The sequence below is a fragment of the Clarias gariepinus genome, chromosome 12, assembly GCF_024256425.1.
Source record: "Clarias gariepinus isolate MV-2021 ecotype Netherlands chromosome 12, CGAR_prim_01v2, whole genome shotgun sequence".
NCBI classification, from domain to species: Eukaryota; Metazoa; Chordata; class Actinopteri; order Siluriformes; family Clariidae; genus Clarias; species Clarias gariepinus.
In genome coordinates, this window is record NC_071111.1 from 17,929,602 (window position 1) to 17,952,741 (window position 23,140).

At 38.6% G+C, this 23,140-nt stretch overlaps 1 protein-coding gene across 1 annotated transcript in view; it reads right to left on the reverse strand.

The window, feature by feature from the left end:
• LOC128534183 (copine-8-like) overlaps positions 1–19,089 on the reverse strand; it is a 127,342-nt gene extending 108,253 nt beyond the window's left edge. Inside the window, 1 exon segment of the mRNA XM_053508506.1 lies at positions 18,944–19,089. Within this exon segment, the coding sequence (XP_053364481.1) occupies positions 18,944–19,044 (101 nt within the window). The 5' untranslated portion in view covers positions 19,045–19,089.
• Positions 19,090–23,140: the final 4,051 nt, after the last annotated feature.

Sequence of the window (23,140 nt, forward strand, 5' to 3'; positions counted from 1 at the left end):
CTTAGTACACAGCCATGTGGCTCGTGTAACAAGTTAATATGCCTCCTTCTTTTTTTTTTCCTTGCTCTTTGCATTGATCTATTATCTAAGAACTTTGGTGTTTCTTTTACATAATCCACTTACATACTGCTGTGACCAGTGGCTGCTAGGAGTGTTACCTGGGTATGAAATTACTAAGAAGTGTGTGAGAGAAAGATATGCACCATCATGTGCACTATAATCACCATGCTATTTTGGGGGAGAAAGTCGACCCATGCATGTCAAGCAACATGTCAAACGGTCTTAAACAACCATGTACATGTTGTAGTGGGTGTGTCAGCCACTAACATGACTTTGATTATTTAATAATGTACACCATTAGGCGCTGCTGATAAAACATTTATAATTCTTAAATAGAAAAGGGGGGATGGCTTCTCCCTACCTCCTGACACCCTTGACTGGCTGCATGACATCTGCTCCCTTCTAAATGAAACAAGGCTATTTCTGCCAATGTGAGCATGCTGGTTATCATGACATGTTCTAGTTAAGTATTTTGTGAATGCTCTGATGTACCGGTGGAGAGACTTACGGGCCTTTTTAGTGGAAAAATTGGATTCCCCATTAATAACACTCAAACCCATTGCAATCACTCAATATAATAACCCCGATCGTTTCTGTCACATCATACTCTCCTGAATATTACACAGACACAAACAATTACACCACACAAACAAAAAACCCACATATTCTCTATCTCTCTCTCACACACACGCTAACGCAAAATCGTTTGCCTTGCTGTCCTTATTGTTAACCTTGAAATGATTATTAATGCAGATATGCAGATAATACAGACTATATGCTATATCTAAATCAAATCCTTTCCTTAACCTTGGGCAAAAATATTTTTTAAAAGTCTCCATAAAGTCAAGACTGTATTCACAAAGCATATCACACACACACACACACACACACACACACACACACACACACACACAGTGTAAGACTGGTACAGTTATGCACAAAGTCAGCAGTGTTATCAGTATGCATGACGTGACTGCATGCATGCTCACAAATCTGATACACAAAAACAAATCTTTCCGGTCTGAGTATATAAATTTAACTCACCTGCATTGAGAGGTTGGAGAGATGAATGAATCTCATGTAATCATTTCATGCATCTTGCTACTGATGATACACTTTATCTCTATATGATCAACTGCAGCTTTTTTTACACTGCTGCCATCTTTTAAATCTACAGGGTAAAAACAGGCCATGGAAGAAGTGGTATTGATAAACAGAAAATCTTTTTTTACAAGCCCAATAAAAATAGTACAATGAAGCAGAATTGCCTGCTGCAAAACTAACAACAGTCCTGTGAATGGGAAATGCCAAAAGCACCGCACGTCATTCTTTATTTCAGACTGGCTGACTGGCAGATCCACAGCATTCAATATTCAGCAGAGGAAGACGTGACTGAATGGATTTGAAACAAATATTCCAACTGCTCTTTATTGCTGTCATCGATTTAGGAAAGAGCTGATAGAGGGGGGAAAAAATAAAAACTGTATACCATGCAAGCCGGGTTCTCCTTTTATGACCGTAAACCTTTCAGCCCCAATTTATATTCTATAGGCGAGACATACTGTAAGAACGCGACTGGAACCAAATCATTTCAACTTCAACCAATTCTTAACCTTGATTTACAAAGTAGTGACTTTTTACAAACGATAGTCTCTAAAGACATTCGTAACTATGATATTTTTAAGCACAATGGAGTCATAAATTTTCTTGCACTTCACAGTTTGATTAAAGCGGTTCAATTTAATGTGACATTATTACAGTATTTTACATCTACACACAATGAAATAAGACACTGTGTATAAAACCTCTAAATAGAGTATGAATTCATAGAAAATTGTGACACTATGAGATGAATTCGCTTTTGGATGGACGAGCTCACACACTCACACCATACACAAACTGGAACACGCAGCCCTGATGCTTGGCTCAGCTCTGTGAGAGGTTTTTGTCCAAGCAGGTGGTGAAGTGTTTCAGGCAGCACAACGGGAATGCCGTGAGGAGGAATGCGAGTGGAGGGCAGGAGACCCCTATGTTTTAACACAGCCGCACCACACTGGTGTAATAAAGAGCTGTGCTGCGTGACCTGACCAGATGAATTCACCAGCTGAGGCTTGGATTCTCAATTTCATTGTGACTTAAACGGTGAGACTGCAGCAGCCCTACATATTAAACAATATTTATATTAAACAATGACAATAATAATAATAATGATGACAATAACAACAACACATACATATATACATACATACATACTAGCAGCATTTACATATAGAAATTCCAGTTTAACTGCTCACATGGATGCTGATCTGACAAGACGTAGATTTAAATGCTCAAAGCTATTAAGCAGGTTAGGTTACGCTTTCAATCTTTTTCAATAAATCCCACCGTGTTCCGTGTTATGATTAGTTACAAGAATTCAGTCTCGTCTATGATTGGTTAGATACTTTACCATATATGAAATTGTGAGCCATTCAGTGCTCCTTCCTGAGACTCAGTAGATGAAAGTAACGACAGGTAGAAGAGAATTGTTTTTATAAATTGTTTCCTCGTGACGCCAGCCGACCGCATCTTTTCGAACTGCTCGCTCACGCACCGTTGAGGGCGGCGTAACACACTCGGAGGACAACGCTATCTGCTCCTTCCGCTTGCATGAGCAAATTTTTCACGTCAACCAATGTTTCCCCGACATGCGTCAAAAATGCAAAGAAACATAATATTTATTCTGACAAGAGAGAAACAACCAGATCAAGTTTTGGGTCGGACTGGGTCTGACTATTCAACTGAGCTTTTCACATAATGCAGTTTTATTCTGATTGGGCTATTATTCCCACTATTAGTGCAATATACAGTACAGTAAGTGTCCTTGTCAACGCATCTAGTGTTTCTAAACCCTTTATAATCATGCAGTGATGTATGAAACTAATTTCAGAAACACAAAAAGCAATATCTGGTTAGGTATGCTGTCTTCTTTTAAAACACCGCTCAGGCAGTTTTTTTTTCACCTGTGAAAAGCAGTGTTAGCTCTCCAGCAATTATAGGAAAAAGAATCCTGATCTTTAACAAAAGCAGGAAATTATGAGTTTATAATCATAAAGAATATGTCTTTAAATATCCATTTAATTGACACAAAAGCTTAGAGGCCCAGGTTTTAAAATGCTGCATTTCAAATAAGGAGCACTAAGCATGTTTTTCCAGGAAGATTGCTTCATCCAGTGAAGCATTATAGAGCAGTCTACCAAAACCACATTATGAGATTTATCGTGAGAATCAGGCGATCGTCCAGTGTACAGCTGTAATGTACATGTCTCCAAATAGGGAACACATTTTTTAATTATGGTTCCAATTAATTAGCGGATAATTTAACTCAAACAGGAATGATGCAACCTGGAAATACACCAGGACTCCTCTAGCAGAAGTTATGAGGTCGTGATAAACAGATGTGGACACGACCGTTTGCTTCCCAGGCAGCCTGTCCGAAAGCATTTCGCTGTGCTGACGGTGATGGACACTGATGGACACAGATTCTTTCATCTGACTTCCTGTTTCTAGTCCTCCATTCCAGCTGTTAACAGTATATCCACCAGGACTGGCATGTATTGTAAGTCCTATTCAGACATTAATGTAATGTTAAAGTTTATTAATGTAATTAAAAATATATAGTTTCAAGAAACGATGAGCGGGGCCAAGCACCCTAGCCATCTCCACCCGCATGCTTTTAAAAAGGACATACCAATACTATTATGACATCATTTTAGAAAAGGGGGGAATTTTATGTTGAGACTTCCAAAAACAAATGCTGGAAAAAAGCATCACAGTATGATGTTGCCCAATGTGATGTCAACTAATATAATGTCACACGGGAAATTAACAACTTTTCATCAAAAGTTGCAGGCATCTTCACGGCTGACCATCAAAAATCCGTCCACAATTTGGAGTCCTCAAATGTTTTTAGATCAGATTCGCCCGGTTTGTTGGCGATTGTATACATCTCCTAGGAGAAGTACATCAAAATCCATTTAGTGTGTTTTGCAATTGTCTTTCAACCTGTCTGATGATTGTCATGAATTTTTGAACATGTTAGCACCTCCAAAAAGCCTCGGATGCAAAGAAAAAAAAATCTGTGCCGTCACACTTGACAACATAAGGCTGATGTCTTAATTCTTGGGCCCTAATTAAAGTCTGTTACAAAATAATGGAACTTTAAATTGTTAATTATATTTTCCTTTAATATTTGCATTATTCTCTATTTTTCCATCATCATCACACGCTCAAAAAAAGCCAGTGTGAAGATGAAGAAGTAAAATGTCTCATACTACAACATTTCATGGTACACTCTCAGATCATTACACATTTTTGTAAGTGCTAGTTGTATTGTTTATGTAGAAATGCATGTGCAGCTGCAGCAGTTCATATCCCATTAGCCCTGTAGTGGCATTTCATATAAAAATGTCTAAATGCACCCAAACACATTTAAAAGAAATTTGAAAGCAATCCTGCACATCAGGAGGTCTGAGCTGCATTATACATGTGTAAAAAAAATCAAATCTAGGCATAGTTTGTAAAGTCGATTTTTTAAAGAATGGAACGATCAGGTGTAAATGAGCGCAGAATGGTTTTCCCACAAAAAGAAACATGTGTAAAATCACAGATGGTGGACTAAAATGAGCTAAAAAACTAATTATAAAAAAAAATATATATATATATATATATATATATATATATATATATAAAATAGACTGGGAGTTTTTCCAAGAGTAAATGGTGAAGTAAAGAACAACATACTGCCATTTGAGATGGAAATAACATCACAGAGCAACACCTGTTAACGATGGAATCACACAAGCTCTCTGTGTAAAACCTCCCTGTGTGAAGGGGAGCAATCACCACAAGGAAAAAGAGTCATCACCACCATCTTCTAACATAAAAAGTTCAAGCTACTGTGGAAGAAAAGACTGCAAATCCACTTCAAAATATTTAAGCTTAATTATAAGTAAGAGGGGGAAAAAGTCTTTTGGCATTCACCATAATATATTCATAGATACAGCTGAATTCCACCCACTTCCAAATGGCACTTTCCCAGCTGGACAAAAAAAACAAAACAAAACAAAAAAACAGGAACTGTAAAGTAGACATTGTGTAAAGAGAGGAGTGGGTGTTAACATGAGCAAGACCCTGTTTCAGGGGTGAGAATAAGAACAATGAAGAACAGGAGGAAATCAATAGTCGAGGCAGTCACTAACAGAGGTACCACGCTGATCCGACCCTGACTTTGTGGAGCAAGGAATAAAATTATTTCATGAGCATGTTGAAAGGTTTGTAGATTTGTAGCTTACACAAAGTCGGAGAAACAGGGTTTTTCTGTAATGTACATTCGGTATATTTAACTGTATGGCTCGGAACGGACGTGTTGGAGTGTTTTATATTCACTAAATTTTACACTGACACAGCCTGGTACTAAGGTCCGAAACATAAATCGCGATGTAGCATTTTACTGAGATGATAATAATACAGTTTCTGACAAGAACTGTCAGTACTCTGATTGGTTAAATTGTCACTGAGGCAATGTTGGTGTTTTTCTGACACTTCTCCTAGACTGTGAAATTTCCTAGGCTTCTCTTTCTTAGCTCGTTTATTCTTACATCTCTCCTAGACAGTGTCGAATCCTTGTTGTGCGTCCTCATTCTGTATAGAGCAATCCTATACCCTGTGTCTAGATGGACATTCATTCAATTTCCTCTCTCTTTTGTCCTCCCTGGAACAAATTAATTACTTTTGTTCTTTGATGTAACAGATGTATGTGACACAAAGTGTTTGACTTAAAACTTAAATACTCTGTCCATCCCATTAATAAACCAGTGAGAACTTTTTGGCACTCCTTGTGTGTGTGTGTGTGTGCGTGCGTGCGTGCGTGACTTTGTCTCTCCCGGTATTGGCAAGCATAAGCGCAGAGCTCCAGCGTAAGCACAGGTCCAGAGTCTCGTTTATTATTAACTTTAAAACGCAACAGGCAAGTATGCAGAGACTACACAGAGTGTGAAACGATAAATGGAACATCAAATGAAAATTATCATTGTAAACCATTTAAATATATATGAAGAATGTTATATAGAGGACACTGCAATGAAAACGAGGTTCACTCACATACAAGATTACAACTAGGAGTATTCACTGCTTAAATTGAATTTACACATAAACCTATACATATAGTTATGTATGCGAGGTTAACAGCTCATACTCATTAGCTTTAGGTTTACACAGACACTTCTACTGCCACGGATTCACAGGCATGCTGCAAATTTTAAATTCTTACAATGAGAGCCTGTTGCCCTGGAGCTTGTTCTAGGCCAAAACTGTAGCTTGTAACGGGAGGAAAAAATTTCAAAATTTGACATATCACGATACAAAAATGTCACAATATGTAGTGTCCTTATACCAGTAACTAGATTGTTTTTGTGTGTGTGTGTGCACATTGAGATATTACATTTTGTGGAATTTTCGTTGCTCTCTCTCTCTCTCTCTCTCTCATGCGTGCGTGCGTTATGATTAGCAGAGTCTGACACATAACCCATCCAGTCAATCAGAGACAAAATTCATGGAAGCTATATATGGTACCAGTCCAAAATTTGAACATACCCGCTCATATAAGGGCTTATATCATGTTTGCTATTTTCTATTATTTTACACAATAATTACATTATGAGACTATGTATAAAATACATATGTATGTATTTTCTCATCACTACTCCCGGTGATGTTTTCATACCCTTGGCCTCATTCTTAGCTTCATTGGAGCTTTTAAAAACGAGACTGACTCTGAATTCTGTGCTTACAACCAACCAATGATAATATGAGTCATGTTACTGGGTCTCCCTTGCAATCTAGACTCATACTAGTCCCATCAATGTTCCCATCATTACAAAGAAACTCAAAGGTAAAGCCCTATTCATATCTATACATTGTCATCAAATGAGAATTAAACTCTGGCATGTGGTAACCCCATTGTGTGATAGGAAAACCGTAGTTCAGCAAGTCCAATCTGTCACGCATCCGAATTACCAGCTGATGACTGACATGACGCTAACAGCTCAAAGTTCAACATGTAATTCATATCATTTGCCTGTGCAAAACAACTGACTAACTCTTACATGTGTCACATAGTCACATTACCTATATTTATTTTTTACTAACCATGTATCAACTTTACTTACTGAGCAGCAATGCAAATGTGTGGTATTCCAAAAGGTTGCGCTAAAAGCCCAAACTAGATGCTAAAGTACGGTAATGATCTACAGTGCACTTTGCTTCAAACACATGCCTGGCTTCGTCCCAGTGAGGCAACTGTAAATTGATTCGTTTTTGTCAGTTTTTTGGCTTGCAATGTTCTGCTCTCTTTGTTGCTTTTGTCTTCCTCATGGAGCCATTAAGCAAGGGGCCCAGCAGGCAGCTTGTCATTGCTCAATACATTCAGACCCACTTGTCATTTTCCTCAATACCCACCATTATGTGATCTTTATGGGCCCAAAGGTCAATACGAAGGCTTTCTCTCATCATGACGCATTACACTGCCAAAAATATCACTCCAATGTGGCCCTGCTCTTCTGTACATCTGATTCCTCTGAGCAACACTTCCGTAAAAAATGATGGAGATGGAGCCTGAAATCAGTAAATCTAATTTACCATTAAATGATCAGGTTACAATAATGATAATCAATTCACTTTGAAAGAGCAGCATGCCTTTCAGCATTGTCTCCTCATCCGCCTGAGCTCTGATCTCTATTCGTATATCTCTTTTGCTCACTGGAGCTAAGTGGTCAAGTATAAATCTCGCATCATGCCCAGGGAGCTGCGGCCCAGAAGAGCTACCACCATGAGTCACATAGCAACTGGAATTTACAGCTTCACCAGACCCATAGAAACCCAATGGGAGTTTGAATTAACCGTAATGAGTCAATTAGAGGATGGCTTCTGTATGTTTTTCTCCTCCTTAGAAAATCGGGTAGACATGATAGATAGATTTGCTGTAAACTCTGTCCTGATATTGTTGAATGAGGGCTCTCTCTCTCTCTCACACACACACACACCTACAGTATACACACACACACACACACACACACATATACAGTATATATATATATATATATATATTATAAACACACAATAAATAATGAATTAAATTCTGATTGAATTAAAGTCTTTTTAAGTGAGACCTGACGTTCACTCACTTCCTGCCTAAACATAATTGATTACATGCTTTTGTTTGAAATCATTTACTGTTAAAGTGACCTTCCCATACACTGTGACAAAGAAAATATAAAAAAGCCGTTCAGTCTGCTGGCATTTACAAAACATGTTTAGTCATTAATCCTGCCGGCACCTCAACCTTTCCATCACTTGCCTTTCTAGCACAACATCTCTAATGAATCTATAAATATATAGAATAATGGACAAATAAATATCAGTAATTTATTTCAACCTGTCAGTTAAATTAAACAACTAATTAATTGTTAACAAACTATGCTGTTCCTGTTACTTTTATAAATAAGATGCAATTTGTAGCAACAAAAAGTACAAAACTAGAATTTGACACATAATGTATGTCTGCCTAAAGGCTATTTTTTCTTTGCAAATTAAAAATAATATTCACTTTACACAAATTGTACAGTTAGACTAGAGAGTTTGACGCTCTTATATCTTAATGATATTCCTTTTTTTATTCAACTATAAATATGGGTGTTGTAGATCTCATGAAGGCTCTGCTAAAACTTTTGCTCCAATGATGCCTAATTCCTATTCTGCCGATGACACATTCCGCCTGATTTTTGTCATCAACTGTCTTACAAGAGACACCACCTATCTGCTTGCACGACAAATCAGCTTTCTCAATATTGGAATCTTAAATCATAATGGCTGCATTCCATTTTTACAGTGTACTTTAAAGTGCTGCTCCCTTACATGGAATGTTGACTAAGGGAATTTCCCTCAACAGTATCCGTCCAATCGGAACACAATGCGAACTCAACTGTGCAGATATCGCTTCCTCCTTTCGTATACCTTGGGATATCTTTAAGAAATTTGTCTTTTTTTAGAGAATTTCACTTTTGAAAGTTGACTTAAATACTTATACAGACAGTGTTAACCGATTCGAATTAATAATAAATAAACTGACCTGTTGATTCAATTAATTAAATCGATTAACAAAGGATTGATTAAACTGCATAATTGCAAATTTCATAATTTCCCAGCTATATTACGATCTGATGCAACATTATATTTTACATAAATTTGTTCTTCTAACTTTTTCAACCTGTTCATATGTCCGAAGTTATTTTTAAAAACTAACTGTAGGCAGAGGTTGGTAGAGTAGGCAAAAAAATTAGCTAAGTAAGAGTAGCTGTACTTCAAAATGAACATAGTAAAGTAGAAGTAAAAAGTATTTAGTAAAAAGACTAATGAAGTACTGAGTAACTGTTTTTTTTTTTATTAAATACATGCTTTGTTTTTTGGGATGCTTAATTTTTATGGGATGCATAAAAATGTATAACATGTGTGTTGGCGATTAATTCTGTACTGAGATATACTTATATATTCATAGACTGTTAAAGTAACATTATATGTACAATTAAAGTGAACATATAATCACACAAACATGAAAAAGCATTCTATACACACTGCAAAATTGTACACTAACCGCAAGATCCCACTAATAGCAGCACGGATTTATGGGCATCCGCGATATTAGAGAAAAACAACTTTTGTTTGCGCATGCGCACTGAGTGCTAGGATGAATTTATAGAACACGGCTGATGATTTTTTTACCACTATGCCGCCTGACCTGATTGGTCAAACGGAGTCATGTGATTATTGTTGCTGCGTCTGATTGGTGAAGCAGTTTTTCAGAAGTTCTATTCGCTGCATGTGTAGAATAAACGGTTCGAAAAGTAACGAGTCGAGTGGAGCCGAATGTAGCTCCACTGTACTCGAAAGAGTAGTGTTTCTTCCTGACAAATCTACTCAAGTAAAAAATTTGCATTTCCATTTTGAAAGGAATGGTGCTGCCTCTTACCTCCAGTGTTCATGGCTAAATCTACAGCTTTGCAGCCACCTTCCAACCTTGCCGTTAGGATTGGCTAAACTAAATTACCCAAGTGTAAATGTGTGTGCTTCTACCATGTAATGGTTTGGCATACCATCCAAGGCGTATTCCCGCCTCATGCTCAGCTTCCTGTATTAGACTGCGGGTCCACCCTGACTGAAACTAATTGAATAGATGTTTACATCTTATCCATCAACAGCAGTTCATTCCGCAAAGCATTAAAGAAGGATAAGTATGGGAGCTATGATTGGTATGGCATGCTGCTGCTATAGGATGATCTTATGAGCCTTATGCATATTTGTACAAGTAAACTCAGCTAGAGACACTCGAAATTCTGAATGAACAACAGATTCAAAGTATATAAAAAAAGCAGAAAATGTAACACAAAAAACATGTCCTATTTTTATATATAATAAGTAATATAAAGAAACATGTTTTCATGTTTTTCATTATTTTTCTTAAACATAAGTTGTTTAAACTTCTTTGATTGTGAAGTAATTGGTAGCTGTGACAGTTATTTGTATGCAATAAATACATTTTATTAATTCTCTCCTTGTTTTACTTGACCTTTACATGGAAAATACCAACAAAAAGTCTTCTGCCGTGCAATAAATAAATAAATAACCAACAATTTTAGCGTGCACACACAAACCCTCTGTCATTCTTTTGCCACCATGCCTAAAAATATTTCTAAAAGGAAACACTGAGACTTGTTCTGTTATAATGCATGCGAGTAAAAGCTTACCACATTTCTAACAAAGCAGACTATTCAGGGTTTTTTTCCCCCTGAAATCTGACTTCACCTCATGTCTGTAAGCCAACTCTTTTCTCTTCTTAACTCCAGCCAAGCAACAGGTGGGAAGGAAAATTCCAGGAACTCTAAACAGCTCACACTGCAGCATGGCTGCTAAGGTGTCGTCTTCTTGAACAGTTAGCGGGGCACTTTGGATGCAGGCGCTAAAATAGATCCATCATAAGAAATTAAGCTCCTGTTTTCTATTAGACAGTGTGCAAATTACACACCCATGCAAGGATATACTGGAGCACCTGCGTGCTTGAGGCATCGTGCTGATTTCCAGCTGAAAAAAAAAAGGAGAAAAAAAAAACGAGACCTGCCAGAAGCCACAGCGATTCCGTCATGCTCTGCCTGATGTGCAGATATTTCCAGCCTAATTCGTGCATGTTAGGCGACCTGCAGAACCTGGGAATGAGGCAACGTTTCCTCAGGAGATCATGGGCCCAGCTGGTGTTCAGAATACATTCCTGCTCCTGTAACTCCCTGAATCATGGAGCCAAGAGACCCCCTGGCGCTAAAACACCTGAGTCAGGTTTGAATGGATGTGTCTCTGTATAAGCATGGATGAGACAAGCAATCAATGCTGATGTTTAACATACAGAGGCCATAAAGAAAAGGAATAGATATAAATCTATTCCTATCAAAAATGAAGATACTTTTGTGCTTGGCTGTAAGCATAATAAAAACGCAGGGACACGTTTGCTCATAATTTCTAAATCATTCCTGGTTTAAAAACATGCATGAAGAAGCCCTGTTCCATCATGCACTACTGTCCAATCGAAAAATTACAGAAGAATAAACAAATGCCTCCTCATTTATATATTTTTCTCACATATAAAAAAAAGTCCCGCAAAAGAGTTGTTGAGCACAATTCTTGGAAAGACTTCACTTCAACCCAAGACACAGTGCTGTTAATGAGGGACCGAACTGAACAGATAAGGTTTATCAGGACAGCACTGAAGCTGTAGAGAAAGGGTTCACCCTCTAAACCATTGTAAACACACAGACGTCCCCTTGCCTGGGCTGATCTCCAGCATTTACACCCACACGTACACATTCCACTCCCTTTCCTTAGTGAGAAAACACTTTTGAATCTTTAAAACTTCGATTCTCAGAAGCAAAGAGCCAGGCGTAATTAAATCATTCGAACACACTCTCTTGTTTTTTCATTTGTCAACCCTGAAAATGCAGCCATAAATAATTTATAGAATAAAGTGGAAGAACACTTCTTGGTGGTTTCTACATTAAAGTGAAAGTTCACTGTGGAGCCAAGAACTTAATCACAGGATGTGATGATGGAGCGATTGCTTGGAGGACAGTGTCGATGCGATTCGTCACAAAACCTGCACAGGGCATTCTGAAAGGAGATTGATCCCCAGCCTCTGGTAGGATCATTACAGACTAAAGCACTATACTTGCTTTAAAAGAGCCTTCTTTGCAAGACTAAATTACTCTAAATGAAAAAATGGTGCATTGACCGGCAAGTTATCAGTCCCCATTTAATGCAGGTCAAATTCAGATGCAAAACGTGTTAACACTATGTTAAGCCATAGTAAACTGCAGCAAGATATCAGCTACCAACTTCAAGAAAGCTCCTCTTTGGATTTGTTTACTCAACACTACTATTTAAAATACTATTGACCTATAAAGCACTAAATGGTTTTGCGTCCCAGTATCTGAGTGAACTGCTAGTGTCTTATGATCTGTCACATCTAATTCGATGGATGGATTCGAAGGATGCAGGCTGTTTGTCAGTACAACGTATTATGAAAGCTACAGCTGGGGGCAGAGCCTTTTCTTACAAAGCCCCAAAGTTATGGAATATCCTTCCAATTAATGTTCAGAACTCAAACACCCTCAATGTTTAAGTCGAGGCTACAAACCTATTTATTTGGCCAAGCATTTTTATGAATAGATTTACCTAAAGTAAAAGAGCAGATCTGCGGGACCTATGGACATCATTATGGTCAACTGGTATGTTTCGATGCGGTCTTTCCCACTCACTGAACACAGATTTGTTGAGTGACTGGTTGCTTCACTTGCCAGAGAGCCCTCATGTCTGTGTTTTCCTCTGGCTCTCCGTTTTAGTAATGCTGTCATAGTTAGTCCTGCCGGAGTCCCTGCTTGCACCCTGCACTAAATATACATTTACCTTATACATTATGTAACTGTGACCATACCTAAATGTTTCTGTTCTTTCTCTCTGTCGAGCTACACATGCAGCTCCTGAGATGCCAGTGATCCAGACCGACTCTGCCCTCTGGACCTGTCTGACTCATCCTGGTGTCCCGCTTCTGGCTGGGCTGAATGTGGTTACTAAGGACGGTTCCACTTTCACATGAAGACAGTCCTGGCCTCGGCTGATGCAGCTGTTCTTTAAGACTGCTCTCACTCAATAGTTCAGGACTGGGATTTTCGACAGTTCTGTACCTGAGCCTCCAATAACGAATTGGACTCCATATTAACTTAAACACATCATCTGTTATATTGAACTTACAGCTTCCTTACAGCCTCCCTGTTGAGGCTGGTTTTTGCCATCTCAAGGAGTTTTTTTAATGCCACAGTCGCCCTTGGCTTGGTCATCAGGGACAATCTGATCATTTTTAATTATATAGTACATATTTTCTCACATTTCATACACATTTTCATCATTTTCTTTTGATTTTGTAAAGCTGCTTAGCAACAAGGACCATTGTTAAAATTGTTTTAAAATAGAATTAATATTTAAAGTATTTATAACTTAAGTGGTTAGATTTTATGTCATGTCCCAGTGTGTTTTTTTAATTCACTGGCTCAGACAATGCTTCATGCCTCAGCACACAGACTTGATACTATGCCAACATCCTGTTTAACTAAATAAATTATGTTTGTAAATGTACTTAGTGCTATTTAATAATTTAGAATACAATTTTCCCATCATTTAACATTATTTATCTTTGTTTAACTTAAATATAAAAGTCATTCTACCTCTATTTCTCTATACAATCTGCTGCTACACTAATACACTTATCACAGCGTTTCACTTGTGCTTGGATACCATCAAAGTTGAACATTTTATCAGTACACCAGAGCTATAACCGGTCTGTCTGCTTTACACTGAAACGCTGGTCTACCAGGAACTCCTTTAACAACTCAAACATGTGGAAATGACTTGGAGCGATGTACAGGGGATGTGGCTCCCAGCCAAGCTCCTGTAATGTGGAAGTGGTGTTTGTGAATGATTGAGCGTACATTTCCCACAGACAGATAAATCGCTTTTGCAAATCGGCGACCAGTTTTCAAGGTCATAGGTTCGTTTTCAAGGATCTGGAGTTCTACTTGGTGAATGTTTATGGAAATGACTACAGTGGGCTCCAATGCTAAGTTTTGTGCCACTAAAAAACTAACTTTTTTTTCTGGATTCATGCTGAAATGCATTAATGAACAGACCTTAGTCTCAGTCATATTCTGTTTCTCTTAGGAAGGAATGGCTCTTTAGATTGTTAACAAAATAATCTGTTATGTCTAGTTATGACATTGCTCCTGTTTTATTAAGCATTAATGCTTTATTAGATTGTCTGCGTGGGAATCGAGTGCTCTGTGTGGGAGCTAGTGGAAAGTGCTTTAAGTGCTAGAATCAGCTTTGAGCACTTTATTGATTAAATCCAATGGGCAGCATTTCCAATCAATCACATGTCCAAAGGACATCCTTAAGCTTGTTAGACAGCAGAACTTCTAAAGCTGCAAACTAAGACAGAAAGTTTTTATCCACATACAAAAGGAAGGAAATAGTGCCAGGTTTTTCAAAGCTCTATGGATTTCTTCCTCCTTGGCTACTGACAGTACTGCTCAATTGATTAGTATAGATTGCACAAAACAGAATGAGGAAGTCACTCATGGATGCCCTTTGCACAAAGCAAAATAGTTTTTTATTTTTAAAACACCTTCCAATTTACAGACATTATGGCAAATAATCTGTCATATTTTGCCACTGTATGTCATTTCCATTTAAATGAAAGGCTTTCGGAATCTCAGGGTACAACAGACTAAATAGGGTATTTTCTTGGAGGTTGATCTAATTTCACCCAGTGCAAAGCTACTCTGGACCACCTCAGGACATTTCTCTATTCAGTTTATGATAAATGCATAAACAAGAAACTGTCCATACTGAAAACTGACATCTAGAATCTAGGGACAAAATAACATATGTAAGGCCTAGGAAAGCAAAAACTGGTAAGGACAGGTTGGGGTATTTTCTAGGTATTTTGTAAACAGGTATACATCACTGAGTATTTATAGAACAGTCAACATACAACACATATCAGAATACCAGTAGTCAGAACAAAAAGGCAATAAATACTTGTAGAACCTAAGTATCTTATAAAAATCTGTGAACTTTGCACTAACTTCTAAAACACTTATTGATACTTAATGCCAGCTTTGAACAGTAATTCACAATGACATGTGGAGATGGGAAACATCAGGGACCTCCTGCTAAAATTTTATTATGATATTCAGCTGCCGATTCAATCTGTATTGCGATTCTGTAACTACAGTATCACAATTTTATAAATGTCCTGATTAAAAAAAAAAGAAGATTCTGATTATGTTACAATGCAGTGGCACAGTGGCGTAGTGGTTAGCATGGTCGCCTTGCACCTCCAGGGTCCAGGTTCGACTCTGTAAACATGGAGTTTGCATGTTCTCCCCGTGTTTGGTGGATTTCCTTCGGGTACTCTGGTTACCTCTCACAGTCTAAAGACATGCAAACTAGCCTAACTGGTGTTTCCGATTTAGAGTGTGAATGAGTGTGTGTATGTGTGTATGCCCTGCAGTAGATTGGCACTCTGTCCAAGGTTTACCCCACCTTGTGGTCTTCTGGGATAGGCTCCAGGGCCCCGGCAACCCTGAATACAGGATAAAGCGGTATAGACGATAAGAGAGTGAGTGAGTGTTAAAATCCTGTCTGTCAATGTGTGAATAGTTTGGAGTTCACGTCCTGTGAGGTTCCAAGGTCATGGCAAGATTTTCCTACTTCAAATGCAAACATATATAAATTAAAAACTAATTTAGAAAAACAATTTTGGAGACTGTGTAGCAATACATGAACTGCCACACAAAATAATTTTTCGTTTTTTGATTATTGACCCAACCCCCACTCACAGAGACAGGAATCGAGCCTGGCCGAGAATCGAACACGAACCCTGGAGGTGCGAGGCGACAGTGCTAACCACTGCACATCAACTTGCATTTGTACTAATGCCAGTAAATTTTGATTGTGATTTGAATTGAATTTATTTGTCATGTTTGTGGGCTTTAATGGCAAAATAGAAAAACAATCAACAATGATGGTGGTTGTAATGATTAATGTGATGGTGATGTGGTAGAGTTCCTGTAACAACAACCTGTATTTTATAATGCCATCCATTGTTCTACTACATTCAACTTGCTTGTCACTTACTTCAGCTTCAGTTACAGAGGAAGCAGACGGTGCTACGACACTAAATTTAAATTTCATAAAGGTTTTCTAAACAAAAACTTTAGATAATAACATAACATTTTTTCTTGGTTAAACAACATGTTGCTAATCAGTTTATTATTAGTCTTATATGGAGCATCTGTCTTAGATCATGTAAAGCTGTTACTATAGAAACAATGATGTGTTAAAATCAAGCACTTAAATATAATTCTGCGATTTTTTAATTAGAGCCAGATCATTTACACCATTGTTGTGTCATTGTGTGATATCGTCGTCATAAGAAGACAAATATTGTAAAATGAAGGTACTCTTTAATATTTAGCAGCCATCTCCTTGCTCCAAAATTATTCCAGATTTTGGCATGACTTTGCTTTAGTTGTGAAGGAGAAATACAACAGCATGTTGATGCAAAAACATTGCAGAACCTAAATCTGTCTCTCTAGATCTTTTCCATTCCTCCTCCCAATCTCCATGGTGCTTAATAATATCCATGGTGACAGAGTACCCCACATGTACAGTAAAGGCATGCACCTGATGGTAACCATGGCACCGGCGTAGGCACTCCTCACCAGGCATGCAGCCGTGCGGACAAAACAGAGTCCAGCAAATGTGCCCGAAGGGACGTGAAGCAGAACAATTCACCAAGCGCCCATCTGCCTCGCCGCCCACTTTACTTTGGACATGTTATTGTGTTTTGTCACTGTTCCCCAGGCTTGTGCTTTACATGAACTGAAGACCACAACACTATAAACCATAAGCTAAATAACAACTCAAAGTAAAAATCTTAAAATCTAAATTCTTTCATATACAGAAGATTGTCCTTCCAACATACAGTACGTACATAGTTTGTATTAATCACTCTGAGATGTTTTGCAAGTGTGTAATAACTGGAGGGAGGAGACACTGAATAACACCATAAGTGATGTGCACATTTGTCAACATTTTTAATGCTTCTTGTACAATCTATGATGGTTCACTGGTGACAGTGCACAACCCAAACCACTTTCCATTACCACAATGTACATTAATCAACTGAAAGGATGACAATAATTTAGGAATATTGACAAGTATTGACTATACTGTCCTATCCCACACCTCAGGTCGTGACACTCAGACATATGCCATGATATACTGTAGAAAATATATCTAATCCCTGTATGCTGTAACCTTACGTTTTATATTAAACAGCAGTACTGCCCACGTGCAGATCATGACCTCTGCGTGAGACCATTAACTGAGAATGGATTGTGCGGGCAATTCGCTGGTGCTCAGCCCTTACACTTGTCTATCGTTTGTGCCATCGTCGTTCGGCTCGACCTGACGTACCCGTTTTCACTACTGTTTTCACTATGCCTGTGACATGCTCACAGAATGCCATGAAAGGTGATGATGATGCCTGCTGTTAGGAACCCCTGGGACACTACTGTTGCCTACTGGAGGAACACCTAGGACACGTTTAGATCCTGACACCTGTGTCCACCCTCCCACGGTATGCGGTCAACTCGCTGCCGCTCCTCATGCTGCCCTAATGTTAAATCTGTGACATGCTCACAGTAAAAGTTGATGATGACGCTGCGTACTTTTATGCAAATTTATGACCTAAACGCTGGTGAAGATGCCACCTATTGTAAGAGTCGGTGAGAAACGCCAATGACACGCTCACAGTATGACATAATCGTTGATGATGTTAAAGTGCATTACTGTGCAAACACCACCTACCCACCATTTATAGATAGATAGCTAGATAGATAGATAACTGCTATGAGCTATGAATAAATAATAAAAACACATACTTTATGCTACTATTTTGATCATGCAAGCACGCTCTTGCAGAATTATTAAAGTTTTATGATACACGATACAGTGAGACCGTATTCAGATTTATTGCATGTCAATAAATAGTTCAACCAGGAAAATTAAGACAGATCTCAACATTAGGGAGTAACACAGTAGCACTTCTTCTCCAAAATAATAAATTCCACGTGCTGACTAGAGCAGAACAGATTTATTTAATGGATTATGTTAAATAAAGCACTCAGGGACTGATGTAATATTGTTTTAACATTGTTAATAAAGTCATAAAATAATAATAATAAAAAGATTTCATCACAAATCTCATGACTATGCGTCACACACACACACACACACACCCGTGGGGTTTCCCAGATTCGCAGTCTGAAAACCGCTGTGAAACACTTCCAGAGACAGAAATGTCTTACAATATAAATATTGACATATTTGGCGTACAAACTTTCTTATTTACAGTCGACCAAGTGAAATCAAGCAAGAAACCAACAAACACACAGCAAGTGCGTTATTTAGAGAATAAACAACAACAACAACAACAACAAGCAAAGTTGCTGTAAAGTTGCCCAGCTGAGACGAACCCGCGCTGGTGTGTTTTGACAGCTTTGGAGAAACACTGTTGCTCTTGTGCGAGTGTCAGAGAGAGAGAGAGAGAGAGAGAGAACTTTCTGGAGAATAAACCGCGACACGACATGTTCCCACTAAGGTCCGCGGAGGAGCGCGCACTCACCTGCACGAGACTGTGATTTCAACTTTGGTGGCGGGGACGGTGGCGTTCAGCGCGTCGAAGTCTCCTAACGTCGCCATGTTCACGAAGCTACTGCTGCTCATCGTGGCAGGAAAATACACACACACACACTCAGACACTCACACACACACACGCGCGCGCGCGTACGTACTACTGTCCAACCCCTTTCTGTGAAAAGCCGAGGAGCTCTGACGCCGCTGACTGTGTGTGTGTGTGTGTAAGAGAGAGAGAGAGAGAGCTCCGTGCCTAGAAGTGATGTCACATACTCCCCGTGTATGTATGTGCGAAAGCACGTGCTCGCGTGTGTGTGTGTGTGTGTGTCGGACAGAGGAATCACGGTGCCATACCGGAAATATTCCTGCTCGGAAAAAAGTGCCCGGAGATGTGAGAGCGCAAAGCTTCCAACAGAGTGAACACCGTGGGAGGGAGGAACCCATTCTTCATCATCATCATCATCATCATCTAAAACAACACTCTCAATAACAGCTACACAGAGGCTTTTATTATTATTATTATTATTATTATTTGTTGCAGTAGTAGTAATAATTTTGATAGTAATAATAATAATGATGGTAATAATAAGAAGAAGAAGCAGAAGGAGAAGAAGAATATAATGGTGAGGATGATGATGATGATGATGATGATGATAATAATAATACAACCTTTCTCTGGTTTCTTTGGAAAACAACCATGAGAAGTTAGCCCACTGCATACATCAACCTCATAGTTATTCTGTAGCTCTTGTTTGTTTGCACATTTGCACGTGCACTTATGTTGTCTTTTTTGTATAGAAATAAATAGTTTTAGGTTAACTTAAAAATGTAAGTCTGTCATATCTGAGCTAGTTAGCTAATTAGATCTCTTAGCTAGCTAGCCGGTAAAGTGTGTTGGTAATTTATGTTGTGGTGTTAATATATGTTGTTGCTTGTATGTAGCACCTTGGTCCTGGAGGAACATTGTTTCATTTTACTGTGTACTGAACTATATATGGTTGAAATGACAATAAAAGCGTACTTGACTACTGGACTTGAGTTATTCCAACTTACAGTGGTATACGGTATAGCAGAGTAGGCAATGTTTTAATTTACATTTAGGCACTTGGCAGATGCTCTTATCCAGACCCACTTAGAAAATTCTTTGAAGTTTCCTTCATTGGATTGATCCTTACCCTTTTTCCTGTTACTAACTAAGTACCATCAGTACCAAGCACTGTTGGGAAGTTTTGTTATTGTTTTTGATTTTGTTTTTTGGGGGGAGGGGGTGGATAAACCCAAATATCTAAGAAAACAGATAGGTGCCAATTCACCTGGGTAGTAAAAGGAAACTGGAGAACCCAGAAAAAAGTCCATCAAAGAAGAGAGGAGAGAACAAGCACAGACAGTAACCTGAGCTCAAGATTATCACAAAGACTGCAAAGATGTGAAACAAAGTTACCTGATGTGCTACAGTGTTTCCCAAAATAATAATACAGTAATAACAATAACCCCAGAGACATGATCAGAAAGAGCAATAACAACTGCAATGTTAATATTGATATCACTAGGATTCAATAACACTAAATAGCCACATTTAGTGTCCAAGCACTTTTTGTAAGTTGTATCCCTAGTGGCCAATTCGTATTCTGTAAAATAAAAAATAAATATGTAAAAAAAAATATTTAAGGTTAGGTGGACATAAGATTCAAATTTAGTTACAGACGGTCTTTGATAACGTTTTCATGTGCCTGCTGATAATGATCTTGTTTTTCTATCCAATTAAGTAAGCCATGACGATCCAATTAGCAGCAACAACAGAAGAAGAAGAAGAAATCTAAGAACAACAACAAGTTTTCAGGAGTTTTTGCTTTTACACACCAAAGCTTTATTTAGAAGAAGTCAAGTCGTAACAATAACAACCTCTATAATAGTAATAACAGTAGTCATTATCATTAACACTAACAACCATGGTGCAGATCAACAGAAACTAACGAACCAAATTTACTACTGAAGCATGAAAACAGAATTGATTTGCTTCCTAATGAGATGAGAGGACTGCAGTATAACCAAGCTTGCTGAGTGCTTTTACCTCTATGTACCAAATTAGATGAGTATTCAAGAATTATCTACAATTTCTGAAAGCACAGTTGGAGACATCTGATAATCTGTCCGAGTCACATGGGAAAATCTAAAACTGCTCCCAAAATAGTGCACATTAAACTTCGGGACCACTCCTCATGCCCAAAGCCTGTTGTGTCACAGATTTTATTTTAGTGCTGTACCAATGTGAATTTTAGTGAAACAAGGGTTTCACTAAACAAGGGCTTAGACAGCATCATGATTCATGTTCATGATTAAGAACACAGACCACGGTAATAGATTGGCAATCAAGCCAATTGATTGGGAATTGATGGGAATTTCCTTCTCAAAATATTCTTATCTTGTAAGTTAAGTATGCAGTCAGATAGACTAGTCAGACAAAAGGAGAATGTAGTTCCGTCGCCTTGCACCTCCAGGGTCCGGATTAAATTCCCGCCTAGGCTCGATTTCCGTCTCTGTGTGCATGGAGTTTGCATATTGTCCCCATGCTTGGTGGGTTTCCTCCCACAGTCCAAAGACGTGCAGATTAAGCTAACTGGCGTTCCCAAATTGCCCGTAGTGTGTGAGTGTGTGTATGTGTGTGTGCCCTGCGATGGATTGGCACCCTGTCCAAGGTGTACCCCGCCTCAAATCTCCTGGGATAGGCTCCAGGCCCCCCATGACCCTGAGTACAGTATAAAGAGGTGAGTGATGAGTGAGTGAGTGAGTGATGAGTATTTCTGCTAGGAACAACTGCCCAGTGCCAGCTTCTTGTTTTGTATTACATTTGGGTAAAAGACCTCAGCATCACTGCTAGCTCACATATCCAGTGCTAGTATTGTGTACTAATGTAATAGACCTCATTGTAGCTAAGATGCTCTGTTTGCTTAAGGCCTTATATTTTTTGATGAGCCACCGTGGACAGAGTGCCCGAATGAGATTGCTTGGGTGGGTAATGCCATACTTATTACTTACAGTGCCTAGTTGTTTTTCATCTCCACGGGCTTTAGAGAATAGTTCTTTAGAAGACCCAGAACCCTTAGCTTATTTTTAGAATCATAGAGAAAGAGTTTTTAAACCAAGAATATAGGCATGCTAAATCATCACTTGAGTTCTCAGAAATTACAGAAGGAATTTAATTGTTCATCATGATACATGAAGACAGGAAGATGATACAGCCAGGGATGTTCCAGACCCAGAATGAGTATGCAGGTGATGCTTTGACTGGATGGCATTTCCCCAATCTTCTTTTCAATCAAACCCACCTTCTGCTTCATCACGACACTTCCATTCATACACACCTGTCCTTACCTTTCATTACACCTGGATTTCCTTTTCAGTTGATGTGCGTTCAAGTGAAACACATGCATATATACATAAACACGTCACATTCGAAGCCACACACTAGCTAGTCTCTTGGAGAAGAGCGAAGTTTCACTGATCTCACTCATAATGAGATTCAAGCTAACCAATCAAAGCTCTTTGTTCTCCCTGGTGAGACATTCTGACAGATTTAAAAAGCTCCGCCTGATTAAGCAATCCACTCTTCACCACTGAAAGACAAAGAGAAAGATAGACAGGCACAGGGGGGGGGGCTCTTTACTCTTCACTCAGATTCGCTTTTCCCCCGCAGAGCTGAAAAGGTTCTGTATTTCCTAATCATATCCAAACACAAGTGCTATTAAAAATGAGGGCAAGTTATTTTAAGGGGTTGGCCTTGCCTATTAATTAAATATCCAGCAAGAGCGTTATAATCTTGTCTTGGGTTTACTAATGTCTGCTTGGCCTTAAGGATGTTTAGAACATGAATAAAGCACCAGCCAACTTGGAAGATATTATTTTCACATGAAAATAAAGAGGATGTGTGTGTGGTGGTGGAGGGGGATGTTGTTCTTATTCATGCAAGGCCTTTGTGGTCAAACCAGCAAGTAGTTTCAATTCAGGGGAAATGCAGGTGTAACTGGCACGCTGATGTGAAATTAAGTCAAGACCAACAACACTTTATACTGTATATACAGTGTGTATATATATATATATATATATATATATAAATATACACACACACAGTATATATGCTGTATATATACCGCCCTCTTCTGGTAACGTTTCACACTGCAGGCAAATA